This window comes from Lissotriton helveticus, chromosome 5_1 (genome assembly GCF_964261635.1).
Source record: "Lissotriton helveticus chromosome 5_1, aLisHel1.1, whole genome shotgun sequence".
Taxonomy (NCBI): Eukaryota; Metazoa; Chordata; class Amphibia; order Caudata; family Salamandridae; genus Lissotriton; species Lissotriton helveticus.
The window spans coordinates 133,668,925-133,681,218 of NC_136065.1; the positions used below are offsets into that span (position 1 = coordinate 133,668,925).

At 43.8% G+C, this 12,294-nt stretch overlaps 1 protein-coding gene across 1 annotated transcript in view; it reads left to right on the forward strand.

Annotated features, from left to right (window-relative positions):
- KCNT1 (potassium sodium-activated channel subfamily T member 1) overlaps nucleotides 1-12,294 on the forward strand; it is a 739,470-nt gene that overhangs the window by 670,952 nt on the left and 56,224 nt on the right. Inside the window, exons 27-28 of the mRNA XM_078640347.1 lie at nucleotides 5,282-5,410; nucleotides 8,939-8,959. Of these exons, the coding sequence (XP_078496473.1) occupies nucleotides 5,282-5,410; nucleotides 8,939-8,959 (150 nt within the window). The remainder of the gene's footprint in view (nucleotides 1-5,281; nucleotides 5,411-8,938; nucleotides 8,960-12,294) is intronic.

The following is a 12,294-nucleotide window of genomic DNA, read 5'->3' on the forward strand; positions in this document are numbered from 1 at the left end:
CCCACTACTTGCTGGGCAACTGAGGACAAGCACAGGGCCTAAACGCTGCAGCTGGCACTAAGTGCTGTGCAGCTGTGGACGGCCAAGGTAGGGCAAAGGGAGTGCGACTCACTCCCGGGTTCACAAAGAACAAGTCCCCTGAAAGGAAAACCTAAACGGTGCAGCTGCCCACTACTTGCAGGCCAGCTGTAAAAGTCACAAATGCGACATGGGCTTTTACTGGCCCTTTAGAACAATTTGCGCCAAAACGTTGGAGCCATCTAGGCTCTGGAAATAGGGGGGGGGGTGTCAAACTGTGGAGCCATCAGACTCTTAAAGATCAACATGTCCCCTGGAGCATACTAGCTCCCAAAGTAACTTTTGCGCCCAAACACTGTGACATCCTACAGGGGGAGACCCAGGCCTCTCTGGCCCCTCATGGGCTCAGGCAAACAGTTATGCCCCAAGGGCGAGAGTGGGAGCAATCTAGCTCTGTCTATAATTAGTGCGAAGTGTTAGAGCCATCTGGGCTCTAAAAATGAACATGCTCCCAAGCACTGGAGCAGCGCGGGCTCTCAAAATAATTAGCCCCATGATGTTGCAGCTGGCCCCTTCAAAAGTGGGGCAGCTAGAAAACAATGCCCATAAACGTGAAGCGCACTGGTGCTTCGAATACACTGGCCCACGAAGTTGGAGCGGCCCGCTGCCATCTGGGGCCGCTCTACATGCCGCCGCCGCCACCACCATACTGTGCCTCGATCAGGCACTGGCCCCCAAGAGCCCTGGACTCACCGGGGCTCTTCTGATGCGGGACTCTTCTCTTGGAGGCGGCGGGGGGCAGGCACCGGCATTGTGCCTCTCGCCCCCCTCCGCGGAAATCCCGCTGCTGGGCTTGCTGAGGTGATCACCATGGCACCAGCGTGGAAGCACCTCCTCCTGCTCCGGGCCCCCTCCTGGGACCCGGGGTTTCACAGGCGACCGCAGGCGGGGCTCCCTTCAGTACACGGGGTCCCTGCCCTGACAGACGCTTCACCCTTCTCCACCGGGCCCCCTCCTGGGACCCGGGCTTCACCGTCATGCTCCGTCTCTCCCCACACAAGGGATCCCACCCGGTACGGCTTCCCTGACTCGCGGGGCTTCTCCAATCCCAGCGCGGCGGCGGGCGGGACTTCCCTTCCAAATCAGAAGTCTCGCACACCGTCAGGCACTATGGTGCCTGACTTCCTGTTTTTGCTGCGGGCCGCGGCGGTGAACTCCGGGGGCCAAAATGAGGGGTAGGCTCCCTCTAAAGGAGGAATATTTCTGCAATGCGGGGTGGGCACCCATTTAACTAGCCAAAGTCACGGGGTGGGCACCCGCGCATAAATTAACAATATCACCAAGATGCAGGGTGGGCACCTGCGCACCCCAAATACCAAAATAAGCGGGGTGGGCAGCCGCAAAGAACACAAGGCATGGGGAATCCCCAGGCACTGGGAATCCCTCTAAAAAGGCTGCAGCCTCAGCTCTACAGGTTTTCCTGGGTGAAAAATAACAGAAAGGCAGCACAGCGCTTCCAGGGCGCAAAAGGGGCTGCCAAAGTCTTTCCAAGGTCCAGGAAATACAAGCAAGGTAACAGGGTCCCAGAAAGAGTCCTCCCAGGTGAAAAGGGCAGAAGGGCCATAAAGAAGTCCTCCAGCATCCATGGGCAGGGCAGGGCCCAGGGAGGCAAGCCTTCCCCTGGGCCCCACCAGCAGCACGCCCCTGATAGTTTCAAGTTAGAAAACAAGAACATTTTCATGGGGTCACAACCCCTCTTTTATACACCTAAATCTTTTGTCACAGGCTGCAGGGCGGGAGGAGAACCAGTTACAACTGGTCTTGAGCACTTTGTTGTGCTAAGCCCCACTCACTATTCACAGGGCAGGCTAGGGACATCAGACTCACCACAGGGCGTGGAGCCAGCATTGTGGAGGGAAGGCCCAGCCCTATTCAGGTCCCAGGTACACTCCTCCCTCCCATCAGCATGCAGATCTCTCCATTCATCACCGGGGCAGACCCATCCTGACTCCTGGAGCCAGGCACACCAGCCAGCTCCAGCCAATCACTAGCCAGACAGCCAATTCACATTCACTGCACAGACGTGCCAACTTCTAGAAGTGGCACTTGCACATCAGACACAATAAATCCGCGCACATCAACGCGCAGCATTTAATCACACGAGTTTGCACATACCAAACTCGACCCTGCATTTCCCACACATCAGGAACTACCATGGATACACATATTCCCCATGTATTCCTACGGGAGGGCAGGCCACTCACCACACATACACAGAGAGCTCACACACTTTACACTGTCCACAGTGAAAAAGTGCGCAGAGGCCTAAAATCACCAACACCAGGTTACAGAAACAGGCTAGGCAAAAACAAAAAGTTTCGGGGTGAACCTGCCAAAAGGGCCAAGTCCAACAACACTCAAATCTGCAAGTTGCTGTAATAAGTAAAGATTTAATTTGCGTGAATCTCTCAGAATTATTGACATGCTATAAGGCAATAATAATTCGAGTTTGACAGATGTGGGACATATGCCAAAAAGAAAGCAGTTGTGTCCTATTTCAAGCGCATAGAGGATGGGATAGCCTCTGCTTTTTGACAGATGTCTCACATCCACTAAGCTCTGAATATTGCCTTTAGGTACCAGTTATAGCGCCTCATTTAGAGGAGGGCTAGACCAAGGCTTCATCCATAAGATAATGGAAATGCAGTCATAGTCATCTGCATACTACTACCCTATCATGAGGAAATTGGAAGGCTGAATGAACCCTGATGTGAATTGCACCATTTTTGGTAGTGCCACTTCTGTGAAGATCACCACGAAAAGCCCTGCAAGTGTCCCAGCATACAGTCCCCTGTATAAGCAACAAAGTGATGGAAGGAATGCTTGATTTAATCTCAGCCACTTGCAATTGCATAGAGGTGCATTCCAGAGCACAATTTTTCACCCACTGGGCCATTCTAGACAGAGACCCACCTTATGCAAATCAGTCTTGGTCCTGCTGCAGTTGGAACAGTTCAGCCTGAACTGCAAAGCAAGGTGCCTTCCATATGGGAATATGAGCATCCCTAGAATGGTGTTGCCCTACTTAGGTCTTATCAGAGATCTATAGCTTGAGTTCTAGGGCTCAGGGAGAACTGGACCCACTTTTGGGTGCCAATGGCAAAAACAACAATGTGATACATGGAATGCTTGAATTATGTCAGCCACTGCCAATCGTTTGGGCGTGATTCAAGACTTTTTCACCCACTATGCCATTCTAGAGGGAGACTCACCTGATGAAAATCTGTTTTTATCCTTCTGCAATTGAAACAGTCCAGCCCTAGCTGCCAGGCCAGGTCCCTTCCGGGTGGGAACACAGGCAAACCCAGAGCAGTTGCAATCTAATTAGTGTCAGCCATTTGGGCTGTTCTTTTCCTATTGGAGCAAATTCAACACTGATTTCCATATGACTGGGTCAAAAACTGAGGTGGCATGGTATGGCAAAAATAATGATGAACTGGGATGTGGCCTGAGTAATTAACAGTGACTGAGATCAATCCCATTGGCCACAGGGTCAAGACTGATTTGCATCTGGCTGGGTCCAAACTGGAATGGCATGGTGAGCAGAAAAATGATGGATTTAGGCCCATATGTCTGTACAGGGGTAAATGTATGACATTGGTCTGCATTCTGTCCAACAATTGTTGTTTTTTGCATTTGAGATTAATCCAAGCATTCTACATGCCCTAAATGTTAATGGCATGGCCGGATAAAGATCCTGTGCTCACTGTGCTACTGTAACCAAGCTACGCCAAACTGAATCGGCCCAATTAAGGTGAAACCCATCCTCAATTGTGTTCCAATTCAGGGAGGACCTGGGATGGCAGTTCAGGCTGGACTGTTCCTATTGGAGCAGGGTCAAGACTGATTTGCAAATGGCTAGGTCCAAATTGAAGTGGCATGGTGTGCATAACAGCGTGATGACCTGAGTAGTTAGCAGTGGAGATTATTTCAAGTATTCCGCCCATACATTTTTTGTCTACTTAAGTGCAATGCCCTAGGTGCAAGGCGTATGGCCAGACATGGGTCCTGTGCTCACCGTGCGACTCAAACCAAGCAATATCTGACTGGAGAGCTACAATCATGGCAAACTCCATCTTTCGGTTGCCTGTGCTCTGGTTCCGGGAGAACCTGTTCTGGCAGTTTGGGCTGGAGTGTTCCTATTGGAGCAGGGTCAAGACTGGTTTGCATATTTCTGGGTCCAAGCTGAGATGGCATATTGTGCGCAATATCGATACTGGAGATGTGGCCTGAGTAATTAACAGTGGTTGAGATTAATTTAAGCATTTTGTATACTTCAGGTCAACATGTTGTCCTAGCCAATCAAGGACTCTCTCACATTGCCAATCTTTGGAGAGCTTGAAAGGCTCACCCTCTTGCACTGCGATGACCAACATATCCAGCTCTGGAATGAAAGAAGCACAGGAAGCCTGGATTTTAGCATCTTGGTTGCTTGCCATAAGGACCCGCTACCCGTAAACTCCTGCCTGGTTCTCCCATTGTAACAAAACACCATGGGAAACACAACCCTCCAACTCATAAGTTAATGTCTGCATTCCCCCCTTCTAAAGGTCCTAGGACCCTGCTTAGAGTTTGACAGACAAGATATTCTTTCTTAAATGTGGTGGACGTCCACCATATGACAAGTGCAGTATTCCCTATGGCACTTGTAATAAGGCAGATGAGATATCCACCATGTTTCTGATGGAATATGCCATCCACCAAACTCTAAATATGGCCCTGAATTGTTTTCCTGTTTGGCTGATATATTTATTCTGTATAACATGTACCTAGGGACAAGCGCTACCACCCTAGTGTAATAGTCTAAACACATTCCTGTTTTTCTGTATAGTTTGTTCAAATATATGTTGTTTACCTTGGCTTTGCATTTTGACTTGCGACCTGAAATTATTTCATTGGCAGAGTGTTTGGTTGGTTTAAGCAGGAAGTCTGCAGCCAGTCTAGAGGGCATGATTCATATGCAGAAAATGGCCTGCGGGTGGGATTCAGAAATAGAATTACTGAGGTGTGATGGATGGATGGATGGATGGATGGATGGATGGATGGATGGATGGATGGCGAGCCTGAGAGATTGATATGCGATTTGTGGTCGATGAGTTTGAATGGTTACATGGATGGGTAAAGACTGTGTTGCATAACACAATTTTTTTTAAGTCTCATTGTATTTATTTTTCTCATATTTTTTTATTTTGTTTTTGTTCAGATGAAAATCAACGAAGATGACCTCTGGATTCGGACATATGGTAGACTGTTCCAGAAGCTGTGCTCATCCAGCGCAGAAATTCCAATTGGGATTTATAGGACACAGTCTCATATGTTTTCTACATTGGATGTAAGTATAAAAACTGAAGGACAGAAAATGCCCTCAATATTCCAGGTGCCTTCACTAAACCATCTAAGGCTTAACGTGGCACCTCATTGCATTGGAACAGAGCTAATGCCAGCAGATACCTTCCCTTTGCTGGCTGACTGTCTCTCGGGCATCAATATTTAGACCGTATTCTCTTCTGTTTCTCAATTCAAGCACCCTCAAGTTATCACATGGTTGTATGGAGCTCCTTACAACAACAAAGTAAATACATATCTGTTTATAGATTGATCTGAGAAGATAACTCTTTTTGTTCGTGGTGTTCGACCCCATGTAATTATCCACACCGAAGCCTGCTGACCCCTGCTTCTGTAAATCAAGGATCACTTAATTTTCTTCTTCTGGCTGTGGTTTGATTGGAATTATGAGAAACCACCAAATAGAAAGGAGCTTCTGTTTCGACCCTAATGTTTCACATTCTATGGCAGCTCTTTAGTTCCTTACATTATGTTGTAGCAGTAGTGAGATATAGATAACAAAAGAGCCAACATCACCTAGACCATGTTAAAGGAAATAAGGAACTGGTAGCAGAAGATTTCAGCATGTGACATCACTTATCCCAAACTCATATAGTATTGGATGGAAGGTGGACATGAGCATCGTCTTATAGTGCTCCTGAACCATACTGGTAAATGCAAACACAGAAGTGGTTTCCTCCCCTCGAAGACGTTTTTGCATGGTCAAAACCGCAGTAGCTGTCTTTGCATGAAGAACGAGGTACGAAAGTTAAAGCAAGTTATTTGATAAAATGCCACAATCTTCATGTGAGTTCTCAAAATATAGCTTAAAGTAGATAATGAACTCCTACCCATAAGAACATTTACTCAATGTTTCATTGTTCAGGCTATTTTCTAAATGCAGCCTCGGCCCGTGCAGGTAAGAGCGTTTTGGAGGTGGGGCCGGGTTGGGGGAAGGATTTTGTTATATTTATATGTTATGTGGTTCATCACTTTATCTTTACTCACATGCTTCTCTCATTAGAATTTTGCATCCTTATGATGCCTTAGATGGTTCTAAGATGATGTCATGCCTGTGGCATGATTTCAACAGATGACGACAAGGGAAAAACTAAATAAATAATTATTTTCTCTCGTCGTCTTTCAATCCCCTCCCCCCCCCCACCCCGCACCACCGCCCCACTACTCTGTATGGGCCGCAGCTGTCTAAATGCCCAGATACGAATGTCACCACCCCGCACAAGTTGGCAGGGTGTGGGATTCCATCTGGTAGCACCATTTGTATTTTTGCTCACAAATTTCACCTACTGGAAGTCTAGAATGGTATGCATGAACGAGCTCAGTAAATCTGGAAGTGCACAGTATTCTCCATTCGAGGCATGAAAAATTTGAATTGCATGAGATAGGGTCTGCAATACGAAATGGAAACTATAATTCTAGACCTAGAATTCCCATGCCTCCTGTACCATGCCACTGGCAGTTGGTACTTAGGGTTCAAAAGCTGACAAAGGACCAACATCACTCTGGGAATGTCAAGCCTCATGTATACTAGATTCGTTTGTAGCTTTCTTGCCTTTAAAACTCCTACATTTATCTTTGCATTAATTTCTCTTTTTTCCAAAGTGGATCTAAACAACATTGACAAATGTAGTCAACAAAACAGGCAACAGTTAAACAAATAACAAATTCTACCTCTCGATTTAATAATAAACCTTTACAGTGCCTACATCATTGAGGCTTAAAATAACCCCGTAAAACTCAATGGGCCCGATTCACAGAACTAACTTAAGACAAAATCCTAAACTTACAACTATTTTGGTATTCACAGAAGGCACTTACTCACTTAGGTATTCACAAAAGGCACTTGGGGCCAGATGGAGGAAGTCCAATACCGGTCGGTAATGGCCGAAATTACCGAATTTACGCCGTTACAGACCGGTATTTACGGTTTGGGAATCCAAAAAGCTATGTAGGAGGCACTCAAGTGAGTGCCTTCTTGCATTCAGGATTCGTTATTTACCACCAACTACAAGTTGGTGGTAAATATCGAAAACCTTTAAAAAAGCAAATTTGTGCTTTTTTAACTGTGCCATGTGGCAGACATTACGGCATGTATGTGTGCCACATGTGCACACATGCATGATTCAGGGGTGCAACAGGGTTTCAATGTGACACCCTGCCACCCTTGAATGCGTTCCCCAAATTACCGAATCAGTATTTACCGATTCGATCATTCCCATTAATTCCTATGGGCCTCCAGGCCCATAAGAATGATTGGGAATTATCGAATCGGTAAATACCGATTCTTAAATACCGAATCTTACAGATTCTGTAAAATTTACCGAATAATTACCTACATACTATTTACCTATTCTTAAATACCGAATCGGTAAAATTCGGTATTTAAGAATCGGTAAATAGTATTTACCTACATCTGGCCCTTACTCATTTTGGTATTCTGTGCATACCAAAATGATTAAGTTACTCAAAATGAGTAAGTTACTCATTTTAGTATTCACAGAAGGCACTTACTCATCAATGTGAATACCAAAATGAGTAAGTGCCTTCTGTGAATACCAAATGAGTTTGTGCCTTCTGTGAATACCAAAATGGTAGTAAGTTTAGGATTTTGTCTTAAGTTAGTTCTGTGAATCGGGCCCAGTATGTCCACTGAAAATGTTTGCCTTTTTTTCATTGCCACCATGCCTAAATGTTCTGTGCCTTAATATAGGATTATCATAAATTGTGAATAAGGAACCTTGCATTTCTATATTATTAGAGCCAAAATCAGAAGGATGGATCCTACCTAAATAATGTTCAATCTAGTTAATTAGGTGGACGTGTGATTAATGTGTAAATGTTTGATGGAACAAATTGTGATGCTTAGGAGGTCGCATATATTAAGGAGAAGGTTCTTAAAAACGATTTATTGTTCTCTTTCTTAATATGGTTTTAGCTCAATTTAATGCTAGTAATAGAGAGGTGCCAGTCGCCTTACTGGCAGAGCTGACTGGCAAGGCAATTAGTAGTTTGTTAGCCATTTTAGTTGTAGAAGCAGTCAGTGAAGACTAAGGCTCCCTGTACTCTGGTGAGGGTCTGTTTATTTCAATTGAACTGATAGTAAAGCCACAATAAAGTTTTAAACATGATCCTATCGTGTCCATAACCGTGTGCAGGGGTAACGCCACCTCTCTGTGTTAACTATGCCATTCAGTTCCCACAGGAGAAAATCTGCCTGCAAGGGGAAAAAAATGTTTCAAAGTGTTGTTCCTGGTATGAAGACAATTTCAGATTTTAGGCAAAATGTAAACTAGTTGAGTAGCTTTTCATCATGTTTAAAAACATGGCTTGAGTACTACTCATCCGGGGCTTTTGCAACCATGTGTTGGTTCAGCTATTGGTGCGACAGGGGCGTACTTCAAAATAAGACACAAGTTCAAAACAGAAAGTTTCCTTTGTGAAGTTTGTAAATAGTAAAGGTCTATGTCAGGAACTCGCCATATAAATTATAATATTATATTCTTTTTTCTTACAGCCTCCTGACATGCGAACACAGGTGAGTACCTGATCATTTGTTTTATATTTAATAGGAGGCTCTATTTATTTATTTGAATACTTTTATCCAATGCACAGTAAATGACAGACTGAAAAGTTACAAAAAAGGACATGAAACAACAGTGATATTTGATCATTCTTCTGATCAAGGTTTCTTGGATAATTCAACAAACTAAATTCAGATAGGATGAACACCTCCTCCTGATTTGAACTAACAACTTATTCCAAAGTTTTGGCCAAACAGAATATTAATAAGGTATGCTAAGAAATGAAACATTAAAACATAAGACGAAGGAAGCAAACTTAAGACAAAGGAACTGGGCCTTGAATTGAAGTAGCAAAGATGGACAGCGAAGTTAGACAAGATAAGAGGAGTGCTCATTATTGTTGAACATAATAATTCAGAAAAATATAAAGTGAGAAGTGAAGAGAGTAATAGCTTCAAAGAAGACAGCAGTGACATGTTTTTCCAGATGTTGAAAAGAGGAAAACATAAAAGTTTAAAGAGAAGACATTTGATCAGTAATGTTAAGTAAATATTTAGAATCCAAGCCAAAAAATGAACTGAAAGAGAAGTTAAGATAACAGAAAAAAACTCTCAAGAGGAACAATAAAAGGAAGAGAGTTAGAGAAAGTAAGAGGCCACTTGAACCTCAACAGCAATAAAACTGCTGAGAATTGAGCCTTATAAGATGAACAGAAGGTGCTAAATGTAAGGAAAAGTTGGGGGTTGACGATAACAGAAAAGGAACTTGTATCTAAAGAAAGGAATGATATTTCATAATGTAATAGTATAGGAAGTAAAAAATACAAAGAACCTAAAAAGAGCCTTCAGAGATGCCACAGTTAAGATGGGTAAGGGACAGAAAAAAACTCTCCAGAATGCTTAGTATCTGAGCCCAGAAAGACAGGCAGATTGAAACAGGCCCCAAGAATGTCAAAAGCAGAAATGAAGAAAGATAGTTCCGAATGGTATAGAGAAATGTCTAGTAAACTGAGAAAAGAGGAATGTTTGCTCTGATGTACCTCATGAAGAAAACTGGAGAACAAGTATTGTAGATTAGCCAGGATGAAATCTTGTTTGTAGACATATATAAGTACAAATGTAAATGATACCACATCAATAGGAGTACATAACTTATTGAATCTATAACCTTCAATGCTTTCTTTATTAAAATATATCTATCAGCAACTTATAATTGGAATATCCCTTCAGGGTCCTACTCTAGTTGGAGCTCCCAATGACTGTCAATAAATCCCTTCATACATGTTAGCTAGCCTCTGCCACCTCATCATTATATAACGGCCCTTAGTTCATTAGTATGTACCATTGACACTGAGACAAATCTTTTCCGAGGTTTCTAGGTTTGCACAAATGAACAGTAACCATTATTGTCGTTGACTCGAAAAAAAATGTACGCTCAATTATGGCAACGCTGAAAAAGAAAATTATAAGCACTGCTTCTTAACCTATAAAGACATGATATTGAGGGGAAAAAATCTCTCTTCTTCCCTCGCAAAATCGAGCAATCAAAAAAACTCTTTGAAGGAACTGTTTGCCACAGTAAAAAAATGTACTAAAATTCCAGAAAATGAAAATTACGAGACTGGTCAACTTTTGTGTAACTCTCTAGCTTCCTTCTTTCAAGACAAAGTGAATGCAGTTTTCAACATTTTTTCCGCTAATCAGGGACTTTGGGATTCAATGAGGCCAATCCATTAGGTGACACAGGTTCATCTGCCTTTTCCACCTCTTCTGGGCTCCCAATCGATCTTTTAGCATGCCTGGTTGGTACCCATCCTGTTTCTCACATTGTACCACCAGTAAATGATCTCTCTGCCACATTATCCACCTTTTCATCGCTCTCTCAAGTGCAAGTCATAAACTTACCTAACCAAATAAAGTCGATTTCCCACTCCTAAAATCTTACATCTAGTGCCCGAGACGGTCTCTGTGCATCTTACAGACATCTTTAACCAGATGTTCAGCGCAGGGTATTTCCCCACAGAGTGGGAGTTAGCCTCCATCCTTCCTCTCCTCATAAAGCCTAATCTCGATACCACTGACCCAACAACTATCGCCCCATTTTGCGTCTTCCACTCCTTGCAAAAATCATTGAAAATCTAATAACTCTGAGCTAACAACTTTCTTTGAGACAATGGCTTCTTAGACCCCACCCAGTTTGGCTTCAGAAGCCACCATAGCCCCAAGCTTGCTTTGATCACTGCATCAAACAAATCCGACATACTGATGATACAGGAGGTAATGCTGCCTTGATTTTTTTAGATCTCTCGACAGCATTTGGTATGATCTACCATGGTATTCTCCTAGATTGTCTTGCCGCAGTTGGAATCACTGGGGAGAGCACTTACCCTTGTAAAATCCTTTCTCACCGATCAGGAACAGTTTTTCGTTCTTGACGAATAGAACTCACCCCCTTTTACTCTGCCCTGTGGTGTCCCACAGGGCTTTTTGTTGAGCCCTGCCTCTTTAATGTCTATGGCCAAATCAAGCAGGTCCTTTGGATTTTCGGCAGAGTCCTACGCCAAATTGTGGTGTCCTTAGCCAGTGATCTGAAAGACACTGCCACATGCTCCAATAATTGCATGCTCCAGACCAGCAGATGGATGTCCCTAAACTGTTTGAAACTTAACTCTAGCAAAACAGAGGTATTGCTGTTTTGCAGCAAGGCATAGGTCTGGTCCCCCAGTTGGGGGACACAGGAAATTGGATCGTTTCCCAACCCCTCTGCCAAGGTCAAGATTTTAGGGATTGTCTTTTCATATTAACCCCATCACTTCAGCTTCCTTTTATATCATGAAGCTCTATGAACTTACATAAAACTGTGCTCTCTGCACTCATTCTTTCAATAATCTATTACTGTAATGGCCTTTTTACAAACACTCAGCAAAAATATCTTAACAAAATACAGTCTACAAAATGCTGCGGCTCGCCTTCTTCTTGGCATTCCCAAACACAAGCAGGTGTCCTCTACACTGACATACCTCCATTGGCTTACTGCCAATAAGTTCAATGACTTGTATCACCTTTAAGGCACTCCATAGCATAGGCCCCGAATATCTCGGACAAAGCTTTCACTGGTACATCCTATATAAATCGCTCCGCTCTGCCGCAACCTTCGACCCAGTAGTCGCTAAATCAAAAAAAAATTCTTGGCTTGGGAGGAGATTTGTGAGCTGTACCACCAAACTATGGAACTCCCTCCCCCTCGACCTCAAAAAAACAGAGACGCAACTGTTAGCTTTCAGGAAAGCTTTCAAAACCTGGCTTTTTAAAGAATAATGAATACATTTAGAGCCTAGACACCTTGGGGT